Here is a 27,139-nt window from a genome sequence, read left to right on the forward strand (position 1 = left end):
ATTTTCTTCCTTTTAGTTTTAACGGGGGGAAACTTTCTCGAGGCTATGATCGCGGCGCGGCGATCGAATGCCGTGGAAGCGCTTGCTCGTCGCCACCGCCAGCATCGATTTCCTCCGCCGCCGCTGGATCCACTCGAGCTCTGCGAGAATATTTTCCAGCGAGGCGCTGGAATCGGTGCTCAACCAGATCGAGCAGGGCCATCTCACGGTGAAATTCGCGGATTCCTACGCCGATCTCATCCGCCGCTGCTGTGATTCGGGGTCCCTGGATCTTGCCAGGCGGCTCCACGCACAGGTCGTGATCGCGGGGCACGGCGAGAGCTCCTACATCGCAGGGCTGCTCGTCCATCTCTACGTCAAATGCGGGGATCTGGAGGGCGCGTGGCGCGTCTTCGATGCGATCGCCGTCAAGAACCGGGCGGTGCTGTGGAATATCTTGATCGGGGAGTACGATCGCATCGGGGATGGATGCCGCGCGCTGGATCTCTACAAGAGGATGGAGGCGGAGCCGGACAAGGTCACGTTCGTGCTGGCGCTGCGCGTGTGCGCGGGGCTGAGGAGCCTCGGCGAAGGTATGGCTGTTTACGAGCGATTGTGTTCTTCGATTCATCTCAAGCACGACATCAAATTGCAGAATGGAGCAATCAGCATGTTTGCGAAGTGTGGCGCCTTGGATCTGGCAGTCCGGGTTTTTGATCAGATGCCGGAGAGGGACGTGGTATCATGGAACTCGATCATCACAGCATTTGCCCACTCAGGGCATTCCCTGGAGTGCGTTCATTTCTACCACCGAATGCTGCTCGAGGGATTCCGGCCGAATGGAGTGACCTTCTCTGGTGTCGCTAGCTCTTGCTCGGGCAGAGAAGAGCTCGATACGATCCAAGCATCCATCGCCGCCAGCGACTTCCACAGCAACGTGGTTGTGAAGAACTCGCTCGTTTCGGCCTATACGAGGAGTGGGGACTTGAGATCCGCGAGAAAGGTGTTTGATAGCATTGAGGACAAGGATCTCATATCCTGGAACTCGATGGTGGTGGCGTATTCCCAGCACGGTCACGGTGAGGAGATGCTGGAGCTCTTCCGGAAGATGGACGTGGAGCCCGACTCTATCACTTACGCGAGCATCCTCGGGGCTTGCTCGGCGATGGAGCTGCTAGAACTTGGGAAGGAAGTTCATGCTCGGGTGTCGAGGAGCCGGTTTAAGTCGGATCCAGCGCTGGCGGCTGCTCTCATCAACATGTACTCCAAGTGTGGAGTGCTGGAGAGTGCCAGAAGAGTTTTTGACGGGATCCAGTCGGTGGATCCTTCGCCGTGGAATGCAATGATCTCGGGGCTTGTTCAGCACGGGAGAGCTCGAGAGGCTCTTGGGCTTTTTGAAAGGATGAAGGCCGAGAGCGTTCGGATCGACAAAGTCAGCTATCTCACCATCCTCAGTGCTTGCTGCGCCTTGGAAGATCTACACGAAGGCATCAGGATCCACGAGCATGCTTCTGCGTGTGGGATGGGCAAAGACTTGGTGGTGGAAACTGCGGTGTTCAACATGTACTCCAAGTGCCGCCAAGTCGACTTAGCTCGGAAGATGTTCGATGGGATGAACGAGAAGACTGTGATTTCTTGGAACGTGATGATCGCAACGTACTCCCAAGCTGACGACAAGCTTCTCAATCGGCAAGGACTAGATTTATACGGATTGATGGAGGCTGAAGGCGTTCAAGCCGACGAGAGAACTTTCATCCACTTGCTGAGTGCCTGCGTCAACTTGGGAGCAGTGGAAGAGGCTCGAGCTATTCACAAGAGAATCCTGGCGAGCGGATGCAAGGCAAGTGAGGTTTTGGAGACGGCAATAGTCACCATGTACGCAAGGTTCGACATGCTGGAGGCTTCGAGGAGTAACTTCGATAGGATGGAGAAGAAGTCCGTGACTGCGTGGAACGCGATGATCTCATCGTATGCTCAGCACGGCCAGGCCAGCAAGTCGCTTCTACTTTTCCATCAGATGAGTTTGGAGGGTGTAAAGCCGGATGCCAGAACTTTCGTCAGTGTTATTGGAGCGTGCTCAAGCCTCCAGGCGCTTGAGAAAGGCAGAGCGGTGGAGGAACAGGCAACCTCTATGGGAATTGAGGAAGGAAGGACTGCGCTTTTGAGCTTGTACGCCAAGTGTGGAAATTTAGAGGCCGCAAGAGATATCTTCGACAAGCTCAAGTATAGAAAGAACGTGGTTTCTTGGAACTCCATGATAGCTGCTTATGCTCAGAGTGGACGCGGCAGGGAAGCTCTAGAACTATACGAGCTGATGAAAGAAGAGGGGGTCCAGCCAGATGATATAACTTATGCTGGTGCTCTTGGAGCATGCACTAGCTATGGTGGATCAGCCAAAGGAGTAGAGATACACTCAAGAATAACGGAGAGCAAGATCAGGACGGACGTCTTCCTCGACACTGCGATTGTCAACATGTATGCGAAGTGTGGAGAACTGGAGACCGCCATGAGCTACTTCGAGAAGATGCGAAGGAAGAATGCTGTTACTTGGTCCGCAATGGTGGGAGCATTCATCCAACACGGCTACGATAGAGAAGCTCTAGATCTGTACCTAAGGATGGTCTCAGAAGGATTTCAGCCGAGTGAAATCACACTTGCCGGGGCCTTAGCAGCGTGCTCGAGGATCGGTGCTCTCCAAGAAGGAAAAGCTATACATTCGAGGATACAGGCAACGGAGACGCTCCAAAACTGCCTCTTTCTTCAAAACTCGCTGCTCAACATGTACGCGAAGTGCGGCTGCCTCGCCATCGCAAACACCATGTTCAGCAATCTCCAAAGGAGGGACTCGTTCTCGTGGAACACGATCATAGTCGGGCATGCACACCATGGAGACGTGGACGAAGTTCTCAGCTTGCACGGCGAGATGGTACAGGACGGTGTCGACCCGGACTATGTCACTTTCGCCTGCGTTCTACTCGCGTGTAGCCATGCGGGCCTGCTCGACAGAGGAAGGAGCCACTTCCTGTCTATGGAGATGGAGTTTGGAGTGGCCCACGACACCGAGCATTATCTCTGCATGGTCGATCTTCTTTCTCGAGCCGGACGAGTTGAGAGTGCTGAAGAGCTCGTCCACAGTATGCCGTATGAGCCTCCAGCCATGGGCTGGACTACTTTGCTCGGCTCTTCCGAGGTGCAAGCTGATCTCGATAGAGGGTCACGCTATGCCGAAGTTGCTGCTGGTCTGGAACCGGGCAGCAGTTCTTCCTACGTGTTGCTCTGGAACATTTACAGCCGCAGCAAGGTATGTCTTTGTTTGTTTTCTCTTCTCTTGGTGATGCTTTGTTGTATTTGCAGACGGACGCTTCCGGCCTGGAGCATTTGTTTTTATAACACTGCCAAAGGCGGATGTGTGTTCTGGGAGTGTTGGAATCACCAGGACTTGTAAGTTCGTATCAAGTTGATAGTTTTAATCGTTAACTTCACTGTGGAACAGGTTGCAAGGTCAATCATATGACGTTTACTTAGATGGGATGCTGGAGGACACTGGACGAAGCTGTCGAGCAGCTACACCAGCACGAGCCAGGAAAGCTTTTCGGTGCTTACAACACACTGATTCGAGAGTGCGGCAATGCCAGGTCGCTCTCTCATGGCAGGCAAGTCCACCAGCATATTGTTTCGACTGGGTATGGGGGGAATCAAGCACTGGGTGATCTGCTCGTCCAGATGTATGGAAGGTGTGGAAGCGTTCAAGATGCAAAGGCCACCTTCGACCAGCTACCCAGCAGGCAAGCTTCGTCTTGGAACTTCATGGTCAGAGCTTACGCACAGCAAAGGGATACCACCACAGAAGCGTTCGATGTTTTCGATCAGATGGTCTCTCAGGAACAACAGGTTGACGGATCCACTTTAGCGAGAGTTCTTGCTCTGTGCCGCGGGCTCGGGGATCTAGAACGAGGCAAAGCACTTCACGAGCAGGCTGTTAACTCTGGGCTTGCAAACAATCCAGTCGTTCAGAAGGCCCTGGTGAGCATGTACTCCAAGTGCAAGGCTTTGGAGAAGGCTAAAGAAATCTTTGAGAAGAGCTCCAAGCGAGAACTGGGAGTATGGAACGCGATGATCGTCGGGTATGCCCAGAATGGGCATCACTTAGAGGCACTGAAACTATACAAGAGAATGGAGCTGGAACCAAACGGGGTGACGATCTCCAGCATTCTCGGTGCGTGCTCAAACGTGGGAGAGCTTGAAGAAGGCAGGAAAATCTACGCGCGTGGGAAGCATTTAAAAGACTTGGTTGTCGATACTGCTGCTGTCAACATGTTTGGAAAGTGTGGAGATTTGGAGACTGCGAGGCAGATTTTCGATGGAATGGAGCTGAAAAACGAGGTGACTTGGAACTCTATGATGGCGGTCTATGTCTACCAGGGAAGAAGCCGAGACGCTCTTCATCTTTTTGAGAAGATGAAGTCCACAGGGATAAAACCATCGAGCTCTACATATGCTACGGTTGTCCATGCGTGCTCAGATCTCAGTGACGTCACGAAGGGAACGACCATCCACTCCGAGATTGTCAAGGCGAGCATTCGGCAAACAGTGATCTTGCAAACCGCGCTGGTGACCTTGTATGTCAGGCTCGGGATGCTAGACTTCGCGAGGGGACTGTTTGACAAAATGGAAGAAAAGAACGTGGTGGTCTACAACGTGATGATCTCGGCACTTTCACAAAGAGGACTTGGGAAGGAAGCTCTCGAGCTTTACAAGAAAATGGTTCACAAAGGTATTCGGCCCGAAGCTGCCACCTTTTGCAGTGCTCTTGGCGCTTGCTCGGGTGTGGCGGATTTGGAGGAGGGAAAGTTGATTGAGTTGGACATCAAGGCTGACGAGTGTAAAACGGACGTGAGAGTTCTAAACGCGCTGATGAGTATGTACGGGAGGTGTGGAAACTTGGAAGCTGCCAAGGACATCTTTGACACTCGAGACGAAAGGGACGAAATCTCGTGGAACGCCATGATCAGTGCTTACGCGAAGAACGGACAGGCTCGCAAGGCAGTCGATCTTTTCTATCAGATGGCAGAGCAGCAGGAGGTGGAAATGGGTGAAGTTACTTTCAGCACAGCCCTCTACGCATGCTCCATACTTGGGGAAGTTGACGAATGCAGGAAAATTCACAGGCTCTTGAGTACGAAGAAGAAGCTGGTGGCGAGTGTGGAGGTTAACGTATCGCTTATCAACATGTACAGCGAGTGCCAAAGGCTGGACCTTGCTGGAGGTGTTTTCGGGAAGAACTCGTGGCCTTGTCCCGGCCCCTGGCTCTCGATGGTTGCGGCTCTCGTGAAGAACGGCCGAGGTGACGAAGCTCTCGAGACCATGGAGAGAATGCAGCTAGAGGGATGGAAGCCCGAGGCTGTAACGTTTGGCCTGGTGCTAAGTTCGTGCTCGAGCTTGAGAGACGGACGGACCATCCACTCGATCGTGACAGACAATGGTTACGTGAGGCTCAGGCCTGTCGCGGACGGACTGCTGAGCATGTATTCCAGGTGTGGTGAGCTCCAGCAGGCCAGAGAGATTTTCGACGGCATGGAAGCGAGATCGGTGGTGACTTGGACGCTCATGATCTCGGCTTACGAGCAGCGAGGACTGTCTAGAGAAGCGCTCGATCTGTTTTACGCGATGAAAGACGTCGAGTCGGACGACATTCTGTACTCGACTGTGTTTGGAGCCTGTGCCACTCTTGGAGTTTTAGCCGAAGGAAGAGCTATCCACGAGCAGATCAAGGAGAGAAAAGTCCAACTGGGGGTGTTTGGAGCTACAGGACTTATGAACATGTACGCAAAGTGTGGGAAGATCCAGATAGCTCGGGACGTGTTCGAGGAGATGGGAACTTTCAGGACTTACGTCTCGTGGACGTCCATTATCACTGCGTACTCCCATCGTTCTCAAGCCGATGAAACTCTAGAACTCTCCAGGAGAATGGTCCAGGAAGGAGTGATGCCAGACGGGATTACCTTCATCAGCGTTTTGATGGCTACCAGCGAGAGCCCCGACTCAACGATGGAGAACTTCAGGTCCATGACTGGTGACTACTGCATCGAGCCAATGCTCGATCACTACGAGTGCTTGGTGGACGTCTTGAGCAGAGCTGGGTGGGCTCGAGAAGCGGAAGCTCTGGCTATGGCCATGCCTTTCACTCCCAGGCCTGTGACTTGGACAACGTTACTGGGCGCTTGCAAGCTGCATGGAGAGACGAAGAGAGGGGTCGAGGCTGCAAGGAGTCTGCTGGAACTTGGCTTCGAGTGTTCGAGCTCTTACGTGCTACTGTCCAACTTAGTTGCTGGCTAGCTTCGTCAAAGCTCCACCGCAATCCCATACATCCAGGTAACTTACATCGTATTTGAAAGCTTCATGTTTTTGTAATGTTTCCATGGATTTTACAGGCAGCGACCAGAGATGTCCAAGCAACGTTATCAGGGAGCTGCTTAAACAAGTCGCGAGCCTCACTCACCCATCCTACTCTTCCAAACAGATCGCTCAAGCAGTGGTAATGTTCTTCGGAAGCTTTTATTTCACATCCGTTTATCATGAAGCTAAAAAACTCGAGACTGTTCCGCAGGAGTCCCGCGTGGCTACACACCGAGAGAATGACTGTGAACGTGAGATCGTTTGGCATCAGGCCCTCAATGCTCATCATCCGAAACAGGTAAATGGCTTGCTTGGAATCACCCAGGGAGGAATAAGACGCGAGCATCACATTCCAGAGAATCGTGTCGCTGCGAGGAATACTGTCGAAGATCTTCCTAGCATCCACCAGACTGCCACAGCGAGCGTACGACTCGAGAAGAGCTGTAGCCACTTTCATCTCGGATCGAAGCTCGGAGCTCACAATTCTAGCGTGGATCGACTTTACCTCCGCCAGATCAAAGTTCACGCCACCCAGCAAGCTAACGAAGGTAACAACATTCGGAGCGATGGAAAACTTACTCTCCATTTCCATGAACGCAGTGAGAGCTTCTCTCTTCAAGCCGTGGCTGGCGTATGCCCCAATCAGAGTGTTCCAAGAAACAACATCTCGATTTTGAATCCTTTGGAAGAGATCGAGAGCTTCGTGGAGGTAACCATTTTGAGAGTACGCTGCAAGCATTGCATTCCAGGAAATCTCATTCTTCTCTGGCATGGTATCAAACATATGCTTCGCAGTTTCCACGTCTCCAAACTTTGCATGCATGTTGAGTAGCGCTGTTGCAACCATCACTTTGGTTTGTAAGCCATGGCTTTGGATGCACGAGTGGATGATTCTTCCATCTCTCTTTGCAACGTAGTTTGCGCAAACGTCCACAATGACGAGGAAGGTGAGCTCTGTCGGAGGAAAACCCTCCAAATCCATAAGCTTGAAGATAGCCAGAGCTCTCTCGCCATGCCCATTCCGGGCATACGTACTCAAGAGAGAATTCCAAGAGATTGAGTCCTTGCAAGACATTCTATCAAACAATGATTTTGCTTTTTTCACATCACCTTGTTGCGAGTACGCTGTTATCATAGTGTTCCAAGTTGTTGCATTCTTTGCAACCGCCTTCTCGAACAACACTTGTGCTTCATCAAGATGCCCAGATTGGGCATATGCAGCAATCATAATATTCCACGAGAAAACATTCGTGAAACAAATTTTATCGAACACCCTGCGTGCGCTGCTCAAGTCCCCACACCTCCCAAACGCCTGGACAAGCAAGTTTCCCAAAAAGGTGTTGAAAATCCTACCATTGTCATCCGAGATGTGGGCATTTAACTTGCGAAGAGAGGAGTCCTGCTTTGAGATTCCACACTGTTTAATGATCAATGCAAGTTCTTTCTTTAACTCTACTTTGGATTGTGAGGCCATTCTGTTACCATCTCTTGCTTTGATGAACCACCTTTTTTTTGCAAACTCAACAAATTGTTTAAGTAATGTAGACCAAAAGCATGCTTCTCTAGCTACAAATATGTTGGATTCGAAGACGCTCTTTCCCCATTTCACAAGGAGATGCTCAAAAGAGGGATCAATATTGTACGTGATTGAATTGGTGGGATTTGGAGGCTTGATCCTTGGGTGGGACTGCCATGGTTGCCATCAGGTGGCACTAGAAATCCTGGAATTCCACTCAGTCTGGCTGTCCCAGAGCTGATGGCCTGGCTGTGCCAGGAGCAATCAGCTCTGGGACGCTAGTATGTAATATTAGCAAAGAATGAGGGAAATCTTGGAATTCCACTCAAGATAACATATTATGTAAATGCGTTAAATCCCAAGATGAATATATGAATTACTAGAGGAAGCCTGTGCAGGAAATTATAGAACATTTTGCTAAAGACATCATAGCCAAGAAAATCGTAGAAGCTGACTCACACGTTGGAAAGATTGTGCTTAATTTTGTTGTAGATGTGACATATGCTAAAAATTCGAATTTCTACTGAAGAAACAAAGCCAAAAACTCAACCTAATAATGGCAATGAAGACTAGATTTTGTAAGTCCCAGCTAAGGAAACAAGCATATCCTGAAAAATGGGCGTAGAAAAGCATGAGATATTCTAATCTTGTTTGAATGTTATATCTGTTTTAGGATTTGAATTATTAACCTGATTTGACCACATTAAACCAAAAAGTAAGGGTTTAGAGATTTTATATTCAAAGTGATGAATACAAATTAATTTTATTTTACCAGTAATTATGAATGTGCATATCTTAATTACTGATAAAATAAATTTAATTAATATTAATTTCATATACTTATATTAGATATACTTATATACCTTGATATATTAGATATAAATGTGGTAATCACAAATTTATAGAACACTGATTTTTAAGCCCAGAAATGGTTAATAAGTTAAGTTTTATTATTGGCTCTAATTATTTTTATAAAAAATAAATTCTATTATTTTATTAGTATTTTTAGTTTTAAAATAAAGTGTTTCACAAAGTTTTAGTTAATAAAATTAGAGTATTCTAATTACATCATTTCTTTCTCTAAAACAAAATTTATTAAAAGGATTAATTACCAGATATAATATTATAAAAATATTAACTAATAATAAACACCAAATCAAACATATTTTATATAATATTAAATATTATTTATTTTTAAAATTTTAATTTTAATTTATAACTGATATATTTGTTAATATACATACCATGAGTAATTATCACACAAAGTTGTTACAAATATATAGCATAATAAGCTTTAGTTTTTTATATTATAATTTTATTATACACATCATCCAAAAACTATCATAATTGTTTTGATGAGGATGTGTGATTTACAACTCAAACATGAATACAAATTGTGTTCATACTTAAATATATAATTACTATTCTGATTTACATCTATAGTTTATTAGTTTTATTAAAATAAATTTTTAATTTTTTTTATAATAATCACTTGTTCTTTTCTATTTTTTATTCTAGAAATATCAATAAAGAACTTGAATTCAAAACATTTAATAATAAGAAATAGTAAAATAACAATATAGGGTGAAATCATAAATTTTTAAAATTTATAATAATAAAATAAAATATTACAAAGTCATGTAAAACTTGAGCACCATCTTGAACTTGAAAAACTTGGTCTCTAGGTTTAGCTTGGTATGTTTTATTCATTAGTGAATTATAAATAATTTATAAAATATTAAATATAAAAGTTTTAATCACTTTTCTTAAACTATTAAATGTAAATAATTTATTTTGGATATTTAATGTTGTGAGGGCCAAGTGTACGGCTACGATGCCGTATAGTAATATTAGCGTAGTGGATTTTGGTAGCCGTCGGATTGGTTTCAATCCGGACCACTCGCTCCTGTATATAAGCTAGGGTTTTTGGGTTAATTGATATGCACATTTCTGTATTCCCTTTCCATATTCCATGCACTTACATTGGTGGAGGTGAGGGGCACCTTTGATTGTCCCTGGGGAGTGCTTGGATTTGGGATTTCGGTTTAGATCTAGCTTTTGCATTGTCTAGATCTAGCTTTTTCCATTTCCTTTCTTTTGTTCTTTCCTTTCAGGATTTTGGTTTAGATCTAGCTTTTTGCATTGTCTAGATCTACCATTTCTTTCTAGCTTTTTGTCATTTCTCTTCTTTTGCTCTTTCTTTCTCATTCATTTTCATGGCCGATCCGCAATCTCCTCCTTTGACTCTAGAGCAGCAGTTGGTTCAATTGCTTGATGCTATGCGCCTGCAATTGAACAACCAAACTCAATTGATGGCGGCGTTCACGGCACATGGTACAACTCCTCCTGCTTTTGGTGCCAATCCTCGCGTTCGGCCGGAGTTCTTTCGTGGGAATCCTGGGGATGATGTGTACCATTAGTTCGATCACTTCACGGTGATTGCCACATATCATTCTTGGGATGATGCTCGGCGTTTGCGTGAGTTCCCCACATGTCTTCAAGGGACGGCATTGCAGTGGTACAATGGATTGAGCGCAGCTACTCGTGGCGATTGGAGTGTTCTTCCGGACGTCTTCAAACGCGCCTTCGGACACGCCGACGATTGTGATGATGCCTTCCAACAATTGCATCGTCTTCGCCAAGGGCCATCTGAGTCGGTGATGCAATTTGGCGTTCGTTTCCGAAGTCTTTTGCTTCGTGCGGAGCAGAATATGTCGGAGCGGATCAAGCTAGGAATGCTGTGGCCAGCACTTCGTCAAGATCTTGTCGGACTTGTGCATGCACTTGCTCCTGCCACTCTTGACGATGCTCTTCGCTTGGCACAACGTTATGAGACGTCGCCTCTTCCACTTCTTGCTACACGTCCTTCAGCTCCACTTCCTATGAGTGATGGTCCTGTTCCCATGGAGGTTGATGCTGCTGCTACTCGAGTCCAAGGACAAGGGCGAGGACGTGGTCGTGGCCGTGACATTCGTTGCTGGGCGTGTGATGAAGTTGGTCATACTTATCGGCGTTGTCGGCGCTTTCCGGATTGGCGACCTCCATTTCTTGGGTGGAGACCTTGGCGTCAGCAACGTCCCGTTGGTGCTGCTGCGGTGGAAGGTTTGGATACCGAGGTGCATTCGGGAAACGAGGAGTCGCGCGAGTAATGGAGGGACCTTGCGCGAATAAGTTAGTGACCCCTCCATCTTTCTTTTGGGAGTATCATCAAGGGGTTCACTCGGCACCGGTTCATCCAGTGTTTACTTTCCAAGCTCGTTTTTATAACAAGAGGTCTCCTATTCTTCTCTCCGTGTTGGTTGATACAGGTTCGAGTTTATCTTCTATTGCTCGACCTGTTGCCACACGTTGTCGTCTACACTTGCGTCGTGCGGCGGATCCAGTTTTCATTCTTTATGGCAACGGCCGTACACATGCATGTGCACGAGATGAGGCGGACCTGGTTGTGCGTGTGGGCGATCTCGAGCTTGAGTTGCAGTCGTTGCGGGTGGTGCCGAGTCAAGCTTTTGACCTCATTCTTGGTATGGATTGGTTGCAGCACAATCATGCCAAGTGTGACTTTGAGGCTTTTCCCCCTTGTCTCATACTTCCTTATGTTTCATCCATTCCTCTCACTTCTGTACCTCTTCGTCCCTCTACTTCTACCTCTGCTTCCATTACTTTTGTTCCACCATTATTTCCTCTTGTGTTTCCATCTTGTTCTGCTCTTCCCTTTTCTGATCCCTCCGATGATCTTTGTGTTGCAGCTGTTGATCAGCTCATGAAGGAGTATTCTGATCTCTTTGAATTTGACCTATCGTCTGGGGCCAAGATTGCCACACGTCATCCCATTCCAACCGGGGATGCTCGTCCAATCAAGGTTCCTGTTCGTCGTTGGTCACCCAAGGAGATCAAGATTTTACGTGCAAACGTCAAGGAGATGTTGGAGAAGGGTGTTATTCGGAAGTCGCGGAGTCCTTGGGCATGTGAACCTCATCTTGTGATGAAGCCTGATGGGAGTATTCGTTTCTGCATCGACTATCGTCCGTTAAATGAAGTGACGATCCCGGACGTGTACCCTCTTCCTCACACTGCTGATCTCTTGGATCGTCTGGGGCGAAGTCGTTGGTTCACCAAGCTAGATCTTGCTTCTGGGTATTGGCAAGTACCGATGGCTGAAGACGATATTCCTAAGACTGCTTTTCGTACACCATTTGGTTTGTACGAGTTTTTGGTGATGCCGTTTGGTTTGAACAATGCTCCAGCAACTTTTCAGCGAATGATGGACGAGGTTCTTTGCGATATGCCAGAGGTGACGGCTGACTTCATTGATGATGTCTTGATCCACTCGGAGGGGACGTGGGAGGAGCATGTTCGTGATGTTTGTAAAGTGTTGGATCGGCTACGCGACGTTGGTTTAAAGCTGAAGCGGTCGAAGTGCGTGTTTGGGTCCAAAGACACAACTTATCTTGGGTACCGTATTTCTCGTGAGGGTTTGCAAGTTGATCCTGACAAACTTGTGGCTGTTCTAAAGTTCCCTACTCCGAAGTGTGTGAATGATGTGCAGCACTTTTTGGGTAAGGTGCAGTATCTCGGTCGTTTTGTGGATCATCTTTCCGATCGCACTTTACCATTGCGAGCATTGCTGAAGTCATCAACGTCATCTTTCATCTGGTCTCCCGATTGTGAGCGGGCGTTCGTGAATCTCAAAGAGCTATTGACGACTCCTCCGGTTTTGGCATATCCTGACTACACTTGACCTTTTATTTTGCGCGTGGATGCTTCTGACATTGGTCTTGGAGGTGTGTTGATGCAAGAGAGCTCGAGTGTGCCTGGTCAGCGCCATCCCATTGCATACATAAGCCGTACATTACAACCAGCGGAGATGAACTACTCCACGACGAAGAAGGAGTGTTTAGCAGCAGTCTGGGGTTTCGAGAAACTTCATGCCTATCTACATGGTTCTCGGACGTTACTTGAAGGTGACCATGCTGCTGTTACTTCATTATTGAAGCGGAAGAACCTGGTTGGTCGTACGGCTCGATGGGCTTTGAAGCTTCAGATATATGATTTCGATGTTGTTCATCGCCCAGGGAGTTCTATGGCTGATGCTGATGCCCTTTCTTGAGCTCCTCTTCCTTTTCCACTCACTTCTCATGTTTCTGATGAACCTGTTGTTCCAGCATCTGTGGATTTTCTAGATGAGGATTCTGTGCCGTCGGCGGTTGCTGTCCTTGACGTTCAGTGTCCACAGGGCGTAGAGCAAGATCTACCTTCTCTGGATGAGGTTCGCGAGGCTCAAAAGATTGAGCCGTGGATTCGAAGGCTTCGAGATGGGTTTGAGAATCCTACATCACTTGCTGATGACTTGCCTTTTCGGCATTTACATTCTCAATATCGCCTTGAAGATGGCCTTCTTTATTTTGTGGGGACGGATCCTGATGCTCATTTACGGCTGGTGGTGCCTTCGGTGTTTATTCCGCGGTTTCTCCATGCCTACCATGATTCTCCTATTCTAGGTGGGCATATGGGACACCGTCGTGTCACCGAGAAGTTGCGCAGATCTTTCTATTGGCCAGAGATGCGACGTGATATTATCCGGTATGTGCGTAGCTGCGTTTGGTGCCAAGCTCGTAATACTCCCCCTTGTGCTGCGGAAGGACGGTTGGAGTCAATCGCAGTTTCTCGTCCGTTTGAGTTGGTGGCGTTTGATCTTATGGGACCTTTTCCGCGATCGACTGCTGGCAATGAGTATGTTATTATTGCTTCTGACTACTTGACTCGTTGGGTGGAAGTTGGTGCTCTTGCTAGTGCCTCTGCAACTGCTGTTGGATACTTCCTCCTCAATCGAGTGGTGTTCCAGCATTCTTGTCCAGAACGGATTCTTTCGGATAATGGTCTTGCATTTATGGCTGAGGTATTTCATGTTTTGACATCTCGGTTGGGGATACGCCACACTTTTACGAGTGCTTATCATCCACAATCAGACGGTCTGGTGGAACGGCTCGTTCGGACATTCAAAGAGATGATTGCGAAGTATGTGAACTTTCAACATTCGGATTTGGATGGTTATTTGCCGTCTCTTCGGTATGCTTATGTCACAGGGGTGCAGAGTTCTGTTGGTGCTTCACCATATAAACTTCTATATGGTCATGATCCAATATTACTAACAGAGCTAGGTTTACCTTCGCGATTGCCACGAGCTCCTGATGCTAGGTCATGGGATCAATATTTGACAAGCATTCTTCCACTTGTCCGAGCAGAGTCTGCTGAACACTTAGGCCGCGTACAAGTGGGACAACAACGGCGCTACAATTCCCATCATCGTCCACCAGCGGAGTACAAAGTGGATGATTTGGTGTTAGTCCGTTTTCCCCATCTTACGGTACGTGGTTTATCTAAGGGGCTCCTTGCGCAGTGGAAAGGACCGTATCGGGTGTTGCGGCAAGTTGGACCACAAGTTTATGAGGTTCAGCATAACGTTCAGCAGACTAATCCTCCAGAGATTGTGCATGTGCAGCGGTTAAAACGCTTCATACAGAGGGATCAGGAGCAGTTAATACCGTCTACAGATCCACCGATGCCTCCTCCTGACGTTCCTCCAGATCCCGGCCCATCTACAAGAGAACCCTGACGGCCTTCCATTATTTCGAGAGGAGGGGATGATGTGAGGGCCAAGTGTACGGCTACGATGCCGTATACTAATATTAGCGTAGTGGATTTTGGTAGCCGTCGGATTGGTTTCAATCCGGACCACTCGCTCCTGTATATAAGCTAGGGTTTTTGGGTTAATTGATATGCACATTTCTGTATTCCCTTTCCATATTCCATGCACTTACAATGTTTAAATATAATTAAATATACTATTTGTTTTGACCAATTTAATGTTATTTAAAATTTTTTTTGTTGAATTATATGAGATATTTAATAAAATTTCCTGTTATTTTAACAAGAACTCCAGCAAAGGGCAGGAAAATGTTAGATTTCAACTTGACTTTTACCAAGCAGCACAGCACTTGCTGGCCAATTTTTTGCCAAGACAAAAATTATAAATTTTCTTTCAGAGAAGATTACAGGCATCAAACTTCATGTCGGAAGCCTTATTCTCTTCGCATAGAGGCTATGAGCCGCGTCGTCTGTTTGCGTCTCAGCAAGTGTACCAGTGTCGAGTGGAATTCCTCCGTCGACTCGCAAGAGTTGAGACGCAGCGTCACGTTTCTGAACGGTGATGGCGGCGCAAATCTGTTGCTGCTGCTGCTACTGCTGCTACTGCTCCCACCCCTGTACTGCTGGCTTACCTTGCTCGCCAGCAGCGCGTTTGGCGAGCAAAACAGCACGTCCAGATTGTTTTCCTCCCGATACATGTACAAAATGTCCTCCACGTTGTTCTCCGACAGCAGGCTCCACTCGCAGCCGCTCGACTCCAGCTCCTCCCGGCTGGTGCTCTTGACTTGGATGAGCAAGTTCTCCGTGAGGAGAACGAACACGCCGCGCTCGAAGAGAGGCTGGCATGTTATGTATGTCTGCAGAGAAGAACAAAAGCACTAAGTTTCAAGCTTTTTTCTACACGAAGTTACCTCTTCTCTGAGTCGGCCATCGTCGGCTTCTCGCAGAACCGCCGTGCCAAGTGCCTCGTTCCACGAATATGGGAGAAGTGGCGAGCCTGGCTCGAGGTGTCGAGGAAGCCTGAGGCGCATGATTCTAGGCTGGGAAGGCTGGCTGCTGTTTCGGATGCTTTGAGCTGTTTTTCCAGCCACTTCGAGCATACTCGCCGCAGGTCTGGCCACGGCTCTTATCACACCAACAGCCATTCCTACGAAAAAAGACGCAGTGTTAAGAGGTTTTTAGAACCGACTTGGGATATCCAACCTGAAAAGACGCCAGGAATTCCATGCCTCTCTGCGCCCCTCACGGAGGATTGGAGTAGACCTGTCAATCCCTCCAGAAACTCGTTGACAATGCTGCTGTCTCGAGACCACTGGTTCTCGCCTTCGTTCATGTAGTCTTGATCAAGCGCCAGAGCCGCCATTCCCTGTAGCAAATGATCAATAACGTAAGAAACAGTTAAGCAAAGACAAAACCACGAACCTTGCGAGCTGCCTTGCTCATTTGCGTGGCTGCGTTGCTAAATGCAAAAACTGTGTTCCTAAACAAACTCCTCGTTCCTACTGTAACACCCTGTACAATTTGTCCCGGATTCTGCAGTTCGAGCTATGCTTAATGGACAGAAACTAGTATGAGCAAAGTGGCGAACTTTTACCTGTCTGATGCTTGTGGCAGGAGCGTAAACGAAATCCCACACACCAGATCCAAGGCTTCTCAAAAAGCTCATTGGATTCCCGAAAACATCCGCCGAGCCAAGAACCTGGAAGAATGCAACATATGAAACAGAACGTAGCAACGAAAAGAAAAGAGAATGCAAACCTTGTAGAGTTCGTGAAGCAGCTGGCGAGTATAGTGACGCTGTATGATTCCTAGGATTGAGTTCCAATTGGCCATGGGATGTGCCAACGTTAAATGACGAAGACGAATAGGTGCTCCTTCCACATCGGCCAAAGCTATCAGACGTCTCTGTGGGATTTTAAGAGTTAAAAAGCTTGCTTTACAGCATGAAAACAAAAGAGAATACCTGTACCAACGATCCTGTCACCCATAACAGGGACTGTGCAGCTACACCACGGCTCTCCTTCGGAAGCCAGGGAATGCTTGAAAAGCTGCACATAAGAAAAGGGAACTTTCAAAAACAATGTTCAACTTGCAAAGAATCTCAGTGTTTTTACCTCACAGTAAGCTCCAGCGGGTCGATATGAAAGGCCTCAACGTAGACCTTCCTCCTCTGCTTGACAGAGATGATGAGCTTCTGTGTCGGACCTTTCGCAGGCTCTACTGCGGCATTATCGGGCCATGTTTTGTAAGACTCAATAGGCTCCATCGTCTCGACGAATCTCAAGCTGCTCAGAACGTTTGAAGAACTACCCCATTCGGAGCGCTGTAACTTGAAAGACATAGATTTCTCGGTTCCCGTAGCAGACCCTCCAACAAAAAGACCTTTGAAAAGTTCCAACAGGCAGCTTAAGTTGCGTTCTTCCAACTGTAGACGTAATGGAGCAATGCTGTAAGATAACACATTATAAGAAATATCACAATGCTCGCACAACTCAGTACCTCAAGTAGATGCATTGGTAGCAATGAACCGAGCCGATTGGATGCCTCCATTTTGAGACAATAGCGGAGAGTGCGGGGTTCTCGCTCTTCTCCTGTGCTAACCGTCGAGACGAGTTCCATTCACTGCTTATTATGTCTCTCATCAAGATGCCCGAAGACTTCGCGGTAGAAAGTAGGACGGGATAAATGGCATGGCGGAGTTGGTTGTCGACTTGGAGCAATGCGATTTCCATTTTCATCTTCTGCTCCAACTGAGTTTGGAAAAACTGCAACTCAAAGCCTCTCGCTGATGCCAAAGCAAGTTCCTGCCAATGATTTTCGAGTCATAATCAGTAGCGACACACATAGAGCAGTACCTGGGGAGTGGTGTCCACAAGCGAGATTGCGATAGATGCCAGTTTCAAAGAAAAATCTTGTGAAGAACCCTTTCTGGAATCTCTGAAAGTCTCTTCTATGCGAGGATTTAGCATTCTTAAGTCCTTTGTGGTATGGAGAAGTAAGTCGACAACGCTAAGGACCTGATATATGCAAGTCAAATGAATAGATGGATATTACAAAATTGCTTACTCTTCTTGAAGCCTCTGCATGCACAGAAACAACAAAGCGGCCCTCTGGTTTCTGTAAATCCCATTTGATCGCAAACAGTGATATTAAATTGTGTTACAAACCTGTCCAGAAGCATGGAACTGGATGGACGGATAAGACTTGACAACGTCCAGTGGATATGTTCCAAGAGTTCCTTCGCCTGGAACCTACAACGGGAATCAAGACAGAAAAACAATGCTGAGAGATAGTAGTGAAGACTAGAAAGCTTTACCTCGATGACAAGCTGTGGAGGCAGGCAAGGCTCATCCCAAGCATAGTCACACGAACTATAAGGCTGCAACACGTTCTCAGTTTTCTCGCACTTCTTCTGGTAGAATCTCAGCTTCTGATATAAAAACAGAGAACATAAACACAGCTAAACACGACACAAGCCAGCATACAAACCTCCTTCGAAAAGTTGTCGATTCGATAAGGCATGAAGCCTGTTTCATCATTTGTCACGATGATATAGAACGTCCCGAGCCTGTCATTTCCCGAACCAATGCTGTCACCCGCGGCATTTGCGTCGCTGACCACCACCCGAAGCATCTCTTTCACACCAGTCAAATGGTTGTAAACTTTAACTTGGGTGTCTCCAAGCCGATCAAGTGAAAATCCGCCAGACCAATCCCAGCCGTGCTCGTTGTACCGCAAAGACAACAGCAGAGTTCTGCACAAGAAAAAAATGATAAGTTTCCATCTACACTGCAAAATGTTATGACCTGGTTGTATCACTCCAGTGGACGTTAATGTTTTGTCCAACAGCTAGGGGATAAAAAATATCAGTGCCATGCTGCTTAAAACAGATATCTTGTCGAGATGCGTTTGCCAGAACAAATCTGAAAAAGTAAAAAAAAATAGAGTTGACGTGATAATGAGCTTATGCGTGGTTTACCTTGGCCTGAAAGTTACGGTTTTAGTTTTCCCTGAACAGCTTCCCATTGCAGGGATAGAGGTGATCGAAAGAACGTATGCCCCTTTACCAGTCGGTTTGGGAATGACTATAGGAGCATTCCCGCCCGGTGGATCGAGTAGAAATGGTTGCGACCAAAATGGTGTGGTAGACTCCAGAAGTTGAGCAGCACGTAACCGCATTTTGCTTTCACCAACTTCGCGAGTAGTGGGAGAATATATGCGTGCAAGCGGCAGAACGGAATCGTTGCAATGACTGTCAGCGGCTGCTGGTGATGTTTCTGCCGCTGGAGTAAAAATTTTGCACGAAGGCAAGTGCGAGAGCATTCGGCCAGATTGATTTCGGCCGGTGGAAGTCGCGATAAGTGACTGCATACCCTGAGCTTCCGTCGCAGCTGCTGTGCCTCCGGCGCTGTATGTATCAGGAAGGCTCTGCTCTTTGGCGACATGTACGTCCACTTCCCCGTCCAGAAAAGATAAGTTCAACCCGCTGCAGTTGTAAATCCAGTAAGGAACGATCAAAGAGAGTCTGCGTGCCCCGCTTCTGAGATCCGTCACCTTATCAACCCGTGCATAAACAGGAAGACCTGAGCAATACAATAAGTTAGACCAAGAAAAGGATACAAACATAAAATTCACCTGAAGGATTTTCGGGATCAAAGATGGTCATTTCATCGTTGATAGGCCTTTCGGTTCTTTCCACTCTATCTCTAGATGCAGCGCGTCCGAACTTGACAGTTCTCAGCAAGAAGCTAGAGATAGTAGCTTTTATGTTCAGATCATGCACGACGTCCACCTCGTAAAAGAAGCCAGAATCGCCCTGGAGTTTTTATCAGCAAACGTTATACCATTTTAGCTTGTAGAAGCCAAACGTACCTTCGGGATGGACGTATGAGCATTCACTCCAGCACCACTTTCGACGATCACGTCCATGGCGCATGGGAGACAATTCATAATAACAAGCGGAGCCTGAAGCAAAACGTTCCACATCTTCCATCTTGCTGACTGCTCTGAGGTTACTGGAAGCTTGTCTGACGAAGATTTTGAGGCATATATTGCAGTCGAGACTTCCTTCTCCTCCACACTGACGCAACAGCGGAATGGACCTTGGCTGGGCCGAGATGGATAGCAGACGAACGGTCGCTGTGACGCCGAGCGATAGTTGGTCGATAGCAACTTTGACAAAGGTTGTGCCTCGCTCCAAAGATAATCCTTCTTGTAGGGACGCCAGCTAATGCGGCCTGTTTCTGCCAGGTGAACAGGGAGCGGGATGACTTCACTGGGAAGAATCGGGTTCATTATCTGGAAACAAAAAGAAACAATCAAGTTTCAAAGAACGAAAATAACGGCCTTACCTTCGGAGCAATGCCGAAAGGTATTTCCAGACGAACTTCCATAGGAACAGACGTAGAATTCGCGACAGTAACCTTAACAAGAAAACAAATAAAGAAGAAAAAAAAGTCAGATTGTCAAAGAAAAACGAGGAAAAACTTACAGTGGAATGCAATCTTATGAGCTTGCTATGATGTTGAAGAGAAACTTCAAGCACGGCATGCGTGCTGAACTGCTTCCCCTCGTCGCTTCTGTCGGTTTCTTTGCCCGAGAATGAAACTTCGAAAGCTCGGCGGCCAACTAAGTCGATGGACATAGGAAGAGAAGCTCCGGACGTCCCTTCAAGACGGACTCGTATTCTTCGATGTGACATGAGTCCAATTTTCTTTTGTTCCGAAACCCGGCTGGAGATCCAGCGAGCCTTTTTCTTGTAACGGATAGAACCTTCGTCTTCACTCACAAACAAAGGTACCGATGACCCAGCAAGAACCGTCCGCCATTGCCAAGTTGAATCGTTCTCTAGGCTCTTATCTCCATTCCAACCAGGCCAGATGAGAGAGTATGAGACCGTCATGCCTGTATCGTTCTGGAACCAGTATGGAGCATACTGGGAGAAAACGTTCTGTTGTAAGCTCTCCACTACGTGACGTTGCAAGTCCAGCATTCGGCTGGAGGTAATCATTTCCAAAGCCCGAGTGCTTGCCTAAAGATGAAAGCTTGACGAACATAAGATACTAACCGAATTTCTAAACACAAACCTGCGACAAAGCCTCTGTCACGTTGATATTGAGACTATTCGCTGATTCTATCTCCACTTTTGCGGCCGACTCAGCAAAATGAAAGACACCCGTAAACCTCCATGGCTCAAGGAAAGGCTCCCACACAACCTGCGCAAAGTATCATAACCGAGTAAAGAAACGTAAATCAAATGGTCACCTTCTCAATGTTGTGGTAGCTTATTTCTGTGAGAGTCGACGCCAGAATGTCGACACTTCCCCGACTAAAAGATAGCTCCAGAAATGTTTTCTCAAAAATCATTTCCATAAGAGGACAGTTATAGTTCCACTGCAACAAAGAGGAAGAATGAAGAAAAAAAGTGAAAATGGACATACCCGACCGTCCGTTAGCAGCAACGAGAGCATTAGAATCTCCGCTTTCAAGCCGACTTTATACTCGAGCAGCAGACTCTCCTCTTCGTCCTCAATACTAGACTCGAGTTCAAAAGCGTTGAGAAACTGAAGAATAGGATACGAGCACCAGCAGTCGATGGAGTCGACACAAGCAGTAAGTGCGAGAGAAGGAACAGGGAATTCCAAAAAAAATACTCCTCCGATATGAATATTAGCAGTTGCCAGGCAAGGATAACCCGAGAGTTGTCTCGACTTTGTCTCTGCTTTCACTTGTGTAAAGCGAGCTGAAAACGTGCATCTGGATTCGAGAACCTCGAACTCGTCGATAAAAAAGGAGGAGGTGAACAACACAGCCTTGCCCAGCTCGTCGTCTTCGGTCAATCTCTGGTTTTCTGAGCTGCAGTCCGGCAGAAAAAGCATAAGCGAAGGAACTGTAGTTTTCAAGTGAAGTACGCTGCCAACCGTTGTTCCCATCTCAAGTAACACGGCCACAGTATCTGCTGGAATACTCGGTGTTGTGTCGAGCGGAATACATACGAACATCCAGGAGATTATCTTGTTCCACGACGAAAAGCGTAGCCACACTTCCAGTCGAGGGACCAGAATGTCCACTTGGATTTTCGACGGATTTAATGGCAGCGCCTCGATCGCAATGTTCGAAGTCTCTGATTTCACACTCACCACCAGTTTTTTCCTTACGTTGCCATCTTTCAGCTTGTAACTAGGATCGAAGATGACGACGTTGTCCAGTTTCAGCCCGAAGTGCTGAAAAAATCCTGCTTCAACACTATATGCGGCGGTAGTGCTTCTTGCTTCCAGAACTGCCACAGTATCAAGTAGACCGGGCTCTTCTTTTCTCGACAGTTTCAAGGAACTCGTAAGTTGATCGCTCTGCCACTGTAAGTTGAAAGAAGGCTTGCTTTTAGCCGTCTGAGTTACTATGAACGGCTTTCCCGAAATGATGCCTTCCCAAATATCCGTGGCATGCAGGGACTTCCATCCCACAGAAGCTAGCTCCATCGACAGAAAATCAACCCACTCAATTTGTCTGTGAAGCGCGTGTCCTGGAAAGGCAAAGAAAAACTTTTCGTAAGAAATTCCAGCATTTTAGTCAAGCTTACATACCTATGCAAGAAAGTTGAATAACTGGAAACTTGATATGTATATTCGTCAACTTGTTTTTCCTGTCGCTAGTGTCTGGAGCTTCAATCAGAATGTCACCCGTTAACATATCGATCAATGGCATAAACCATCTATCGCCGCTCCACGGTTCCAAACCGTAGTTCGATAGTGTAAGTTGTCTTCCCCTGATATAAAACAGCTTGAATGGGCTGTCGCTTGCATCCTCCACGCTATACCACTCCGGATGTGACTTCCGGAAATTCCCCGTCAACTTTAGCGGAACAAATGAAAAGCAGAACTCGGGTATACCAACGTCGAAGTGGTGTCCTCCTCCAATCGGTAATATCAGCACAGAGTTCTTTACTTTCACCTGATAAGGAACAGATAGTTGTGTAGGCTCGACTGCCGGTGCTGAGACGTATGTAGATTTCCACTCGGAAGATCGAAAGAATCCGATAAGGAGCACCAAGTAGTCGCTGTGCAGAATGCATTCAATGCCTTCGAGGTCTGCCTGAATCTCGAGAGTTGGAAAAGGAAAACTCTTTTTAACCACGCTCAGATGAATAGATGATGGCTGTTGAGAGTTGAGCCGACGGAAAGGAATACCGTTCATGCCGTGTGTAGCAAACTCTGGTGCGGAAATCTGAAGGTCGGAGGCTTTGCCTTCAAGCTCCCAGTCTTCTGGAGCGGAAGATAGCATAAAAAACTCTGACTTTGATAGTACCAACGTAGCAAGAACGCCATAGACGTCGTGCATCAAGAACGAAACGTTGTCAAGTTGTAAGGCCAGAGAAAACGGTGCTTGATGAAGAGAACTTTCACCGGTTGCAGTCGGCCGAAGTTCAGAAATCTCGAGCACAAACCCAGTCAAAGCGGCAATCACGTTTCGATGGATATGGCACTCAGCGTCTTGTAAAATTAACGCCGATCTCACTGGTCCACCTTCATTCCAATTCCTTGTAATTGTAAGAGACAGTCCATTACTGTCGTTGAGAGTCGAAAACAGGCATCTATCCAGGCTTGGTCTCTGTGAATCCATATTTTCCATGTACAGTTTTCCAGCCAACAACGCAAACTTATCTTGCAGTGCATCGCTGGAAAACCTGCACAGGTAAAGGTGAGCTATAAAAATACAACAAATGTGGCACGTACCTTAGTTTCAATGGTTCGATGTGCAAAGATATAGCTTTCACGGAAGCAATTGATCCTTCGTCGCTTAAAACAAGCTGTACGCTGACGTTTTTTATAAAAAGCTCGCCAGATATTGGTTGCGTGGTTGACTCCCTTCCTTCTCTCCGCGATTGAGACTGCAAGAAAGGCTTTGCGGAAGCGTCTATAATGGCTCCCAAGCCGGAGTAAACTACAGCTGAAACCAGAACCGTAGTTGCTGACAAACTTCCGTCAACCTACAAAACACTAGTGTTAAGTATTCTGCATCCGCATTGCAAACACTGACCTTCCATCTAGTATCCCATGAATCCTTGATCTTCTTAATATCAAAATCTGCGTTGAACTTATCCATCACGGTCACCCAAGAAAAACGACTCTCTTCACCGCTATTAGTTCCTTTAGCAAAACGAGCCTGTAAAAATATTCAAGTACCAGATTAAAGATTTCAATTCTTGTACCTGTATCCCAGCCAACTTCACTTCAAAGTGATTAATCACAGATCCTGAAAAATCTTTCAAATGATTTTGAGACGCCGCTAGAACAGCTTGACCATGTTCTTTTGAAGGGAAGCCAATCATATTTGCCATCGAGAAATGCATAGACTCCAAGGGAATAGCCTGTAGACAACTGTGAGAACTAATATAAGGACAAATAATTGTTTTACCAAAACCGAGTTTGAAGAAACGCTATCGTTGGGTATAATGAAAACCACGTCTCTGGCATCAACATTTAGAGAAAGCCTCGTCCTGGTAATGCAGAAAAAGCTTAGAATGCACAAAAGAAAAGAAGCAGAAACACATACAATAATGCTGACTGAATTTCCGTCGAGTCGTCTGTGTAGAACTGAACACACAAGTTAAGTCGCAAAGCAAATAAAAAGCACAAAACACAAAACGCACCTCCTCTGCTCCACAAGAAGTCGGAAGTTTGAGGAAATTAAGTAAGCCGTCAGCAACGCTACGGCTGTAAATGACCTCGAATGGCCTCATGAAAACCTGCAATTTCATTCTTCCAATTAAAAAAAAAACACAAGGCATTTACAGCTTACCGAAACCTTGACACCAAGATCTTCAGAAAGCTCAACGTCGATACGAATCGCTGCGTCGCGTTGGCTAGTTCCATTGCCGTTGGCAATATACAGAGAAGATACAGCTTCCGCATAACTTCCACGTGTGCTCGCTGCATAGTTTGAATAACTGCCCTGTATAGGTACTAAAGCATGCAACGCTTGGGACGATGTGCGCAAAACTGTGAAATACAGACCTTTGATATTGCCACATGAGGGTAAAGGGTGCCTTCGGTGCACACGTCTTTTACTTCAAAAGCCTTGCATGCAACAGCGCCAGTAGCTACATCCTGCAGTTTTCGGAAAGTAGTGAAGATTCCCGAAGTGACAACCTCCACAATGCCAAGTTTCGTGCAGCTAAAAAGAATAAGTATTAAACGTCATTCTACAAAGCAATGAGAAGCAAAGACTCACGAGTTTTCCAGCCGACCAACAGCTTGCCTCAGGTGTAGATTCATTGACAGTAGACAATAGCCTTTGGACGAGTCGTTCTCTAAAAGTAGCGCCGGATGAAAATTGGTGGCCTTGTAAATGTCCTGTTACATCGCAACGTTAAGCAAGACATCATGAAAATCCAGTCTCACACCTTCATAATCTCATCGGATAAAGGACCTGTAAATTCCGCCGCAGAATCCATAGTCGCGGACTTCCCCAGCATACCAAAGGAGAAAACATTTAGCCAGCCACGGGGGTGACTAACCGATTCAGAAACCCGATTATGTCCCTCATTGTCTTCGTCCGGCATTTCCTGGCAGTATCTTTTCGTTAGAGCCACCTTAAACTGATTTGAGATCCCTTACTTCAAGTTCGTATTTTCTCTCTGCAAGATCTCTGAAAGAGGAGATCATCTCTAAGTCAAGCTCCTTCTCCAGCTCTTCCAGATCATAAATTATATCGTCTTCTGGGGCCTGGCCTTCTTGAAAGCACAGAAGCTTTTCTTTATATAAGGTGACGTAGCGCCGGCGACAATCTCTGCAATCACAGACAACATGAGCATTACCGAGATTGCAAAAGATAAGTTGCTTACAGACGCCATGCCAAGTATCTCCAAGAGCTTCGCCGCAGCCGTTTCCGCACGTCAGCGAGCACAGCATTGATAGCATATTTCCACCAAAGGTGTTGCCAGTGGCAGGAGCTTCGCTCTTCGGTCGACAAGCCTACATGAGGACGGAAACGACCGTATCTGCTAAACGGGATTAGCAATAAAAACAACGCAGCTGTTTTGTTCACCTTTCTCGTATACGAGAGATTTCGAACGAGTCTATCAGTAAAAACATCTCGTATAATTGCCTATCACTCAGATTAAGATCCTGCCATCAAACATTATATTGTCTGGACCAGGAAAAGCTTGCATCATACCAGTTTATCCATGCTCATGGCCAACGCATAGAGTGGAGCGCCACCATCTGAAGTAGCAGACCGGTTTACCTTGAAGAAACAACAAAAGCTTAGTCAGGAAAAACTGGCACAAGCTCACCGTAAGCTTTATTGACGCATCCATGGGATATAAAATGTAGCTCAGATTCTCGTCCTTTTTAGCGAACCATCTATTCAGGTAATTGCCAAGCGTACTCGTTAAGTTCCTGGAAACAGTGGGAGCGGACGAGGAGTTCCAGTAGACGGACAACTTATTGATCTCCACGGACTTATGAACAAAACCACTTTTTGTTTTCGCGGCCGAATTTCTACCATGGCCCAAAAGATAGTCATGAGAAAAAACAACTATTTGGAGATTAGCTTACCCGGCACCGCGGGCATCCGTGGTACCAACACTGAGTCCAGCAAGTTTGACACCAAAGTAAAAGCTACCCTGCAGTACAGAAAATCAACACTTGGAAATGTGCACGGACGGTACCTCTGGATCATCTTTCTTGTCCACGTATCTGATATGAATGTTTCGTATTGTAACTTGAATGTTGTCAATAACCTGTGAACGAAAGTAGAGTAACAAGCACAAAAGAAAATAGAAATAACCGCACCTTTGCAAGGAGATGAGATAGCAAGGACTGGCGAACTTTCTCATCTGAAAGACAAAGCACACCAAGAAGAAACATTGGCATGTTTTCTTTTCAGCGCATCGCTTAGAAAAAAAGTACCTGGTACTTGTTTGGAGAGCTTTGTAATCTCTGCCGCTGCCAGTTTCGCCTTTTTGGCAGCCAATTCTCTGCTCTCCGCGGCAGTGGCATTCCACTGGAAGCAAAACCACCCTTTAGACTTCCAAAAACGAAGTAGTTTCTACCACACAAACCTCTGATTCATCACGAGGACAAGCACATATATGTACATCTTCCAAAGCAATAAGAATAGGCTCCCAAAGGAGTGTTTTCCAAGAAACTTGGAGCCTTAATTTCCCAACAAAGCCTGGACAAAATTTCCAGAGTGATCCTCCACGACTAAGAATCAAACGCTACCTTGCTTGATCGCGAAGGGGAGCTGCAAGTAATCGAAAGCCTCGAGGCGCAGCTCGGCATTCTCCAGCAGCGCCACGCCTAAAACAACCAAAGCTTTAGATCGGGAAGAAGAATCGCTCTCACCGCTCCACAGGCCGATGCGGAACTGCTCGCGATGGATATCTTTGATGTAATTGCCCAGATATCCTGCCACCAGAGAGAAGACCCATCCCTCAAACATCGCCCTGCGCTAGGAGAGCGCAGCAATACCATAAGCCCTAATCATCAAAATATTTCTTAGGGCAAAGTTTCTATGAACAATGGACAATTTCTTTTCTTTGGCAAATATCATTTCCATTCGCTAAACAAAATTAGCAATTCACGGCCTTTAGGAGAA

General features: G+C 46.6%; 3 protein-coding genes across 8 annotated transcripts; 1 reads left to right on the forward strand and 2 right to left on the reverse strand.

The window, feature by feature from the left end:
- The first annotated feature begins 4 nt into the window (after window positions 1–4).
- Window positions 5–6,579, forward strand: LOC9660491 (pentatricopeptide repeat-containing protein At5g27110). Of its 4 annotated transcripts, XR_002991753.1 has the most exons (4): window positions 470–572; window positions 635–3,280; window positions 3,334–3,420; window positions 3,473–3,578. XR_002991753.1 is itself a non-coding variant. In XM_024669608.1 (3 exons), the coding sequence occupies exon 2, from the start codon at window positions 3,505–3,507 to the stop codon at window positions 6,313–6,315; it is 2,811 nt and encodes a 936-aa protein (XP_024525376.1). In that variant the 5' UTR covers window positions 3,339–3,420; window positions 3,473–3,504; the 3' UTR covers window positions 6,316–6,351; window positions 6,411–6,579. The 4 variants fall into 4 exon arrangements, 2 of the variants coding, with proteins under 2 accessions (XP_024525375.1, XP_024525376.1); XR_002991752.1 differs by having other exon boundaries at window positions 5–3,280; XM_024669608.1 differs by lacking the exons at window positions 470–572; window positions 635–3,280 and adding an exon at window positions 6,411–6,579 and having other exon boundaries at window positions 3,339–3,420; window positions 3,473–6,351.
- LOC112344733 (pentatricopeptide repeat-containing protein At2g35030, mitochondrial-like) lies at window positions 6,377–7,849 on the reverse strand. The gene has a single exon (XM_024670059.1). It carries the CDS (start codon window positions 7,847–7,849, stop codon window positions 6,377–6,379), a length of 1,473 nt encoding a protein of 490 aa, XP_024525827.1.
- Window positions 7,850–14,886: 7,037 nt separating this feature from the next.
- On the reverse strand, window positions 14,887–27,028 carry LOC9659100. Of its 3 annotated transcripts, none has more exons than XM_024669575.1 (46): window positions 26,887–27,028; window positions 26,764–26,841; window positions 26,601–26,713; window positions 26,449–26,542; window positions 26,332–26,375; window positions 26,208–26,279; window positions 26,095–26,162; window positions 25,830–26,037; window positions 25,712–25,780; window positions 25,583–25,662; window positions 25,380–25,535; window positions 25,153–25,324; window positions 24,939–25,100; window positions 24,767–24,888; window positions 24,550–24,709; window positions 24,335–24,487; window positions 24,186–24,281; window positions 24,089–24,129; window positions 23,951–24,032; window positions 23,745–23,903; window positions 23,573–23,698; window positions 23,269–23,522; window positions 22,120–23,219; window positions 20,977–22,058; window positions 20,801–20,929; window positions 20,623–20,751; window positions 20,028–20,567; window positions 19,888–19,959; window positions 19,409–19,834; window positions 19,172–19,352; window positions 18,516–19,119; window positions 18,343–18,459; window positions 18,026–18,290; window positions 17,853–17,966; window positions 17,704–17,787; window positions 17,603–17,653; window positions 17,392–17,553; window positions 17,036–17,340; window positions 16,651–16,983; window positions 16,500–16,584; window positions 16,295–16,441; window positions 16,224–16,235; window positions 15,959–16,048; window positions 15,740–15,902; window positions 15,448–15,683; window positions 14,887–15,393 (listed from the first exon to the last, which is right to left on the reverse strand). In XM_024669575.1, exons 1-46 carry the CDS (start codon window positions 26,981–26,983, stop codon window positions 14,971–14,973), a joined length of 9,456 nt encoding a protein of 3,151 aa, XP_024525343.1. In that variant the 5' UTR covers window positions 26,984–27,028; the 3' UTR covers window positions 14,887–14,970. The 3 variants fall into 3 exon arrangements, 2 of the variants coding, with proteins under 2 accessions (XP_024525343.1, XP_024525342.1); XM_024669574.1 differs by having other exon boundaries at window positions 15,959–16,069; window positions 16,131–16,235; XR_002991746.1 differs by lacking the exons at window positions 14,887–15,393; window positions 15,448–15,683 and having other exon boundaries at window positions 15,789–15,902; window positions 16,295–16,439.
- Between the last annotated feature and the right edge of the window lie 111 nt (window positions 27,029–27,139).

This window comes from Selaginella moellendorffii, unplaced genomic scaffold, assembly GCF_000143415.4.
Source record: "Selaginella moellendorffii unplaced genomic scaffold, v1.0 SELMOscaffold_5, whole genome shotgun sequence".
NCBI lineage: Eukaryota > Viridiplantae > Streptophyta > Lycopodiopsida > Selaginellales > Selaginellaceae > Selaginella > Selaginella moellendorffii.

What these genes read in the sequence shown, in the direction of transcription:
- LOC9660491 (XM_024669607.1), top strand. Translation starts at nt 68, where the DNA reads ATGCCGTGGAAGCGCTTGCTCGTCGCCACCGCCAGCATCGATTTCCTC. An exon ending in ACATTTACAGCCGCAGCAAG is followed by an intron (nt 3,281 to 3,333) that starts GTATGTCTTTGT and finishes TTGTATTTGCAG; the next exon opens with ACGGACGCTTCCGGCCTGGA.
- LOC112344733 (XM_024670059.1), bottom strand. Translation starts at nt 7,849, where the DNA reads ATGGCCTCACAATCCAAAGTAGAGTTAAAGAAAGAACTTGCATTGATC.
- LOC9659100 (XM_024669574.1), bottom strand. Translation starts at nt 26,983, where the DNA reads ATGTTTGAGGGATGGGTCTTCTCTCTGGTGGCAGGATATCTGGGCAAT. An exon ending in TGATCCCGAAAATCCTTCAG is followed by an intron (nt 19,120 to 19,171) that starts GTGAATTTTATG and finishes TGTATTGCTCAG; the next exon opens with GTCTTCCTGTTTATGCACGG. An exon ending in TGAGCAAGGCAGCTCGCAAG is followed by an intron (nt 15,903 to 15,958) that starts GTTCGTGGTTTT and finishes CATTTGCTACAG; the next exon opens with GGAATGGCGGCTCTGGCGCT.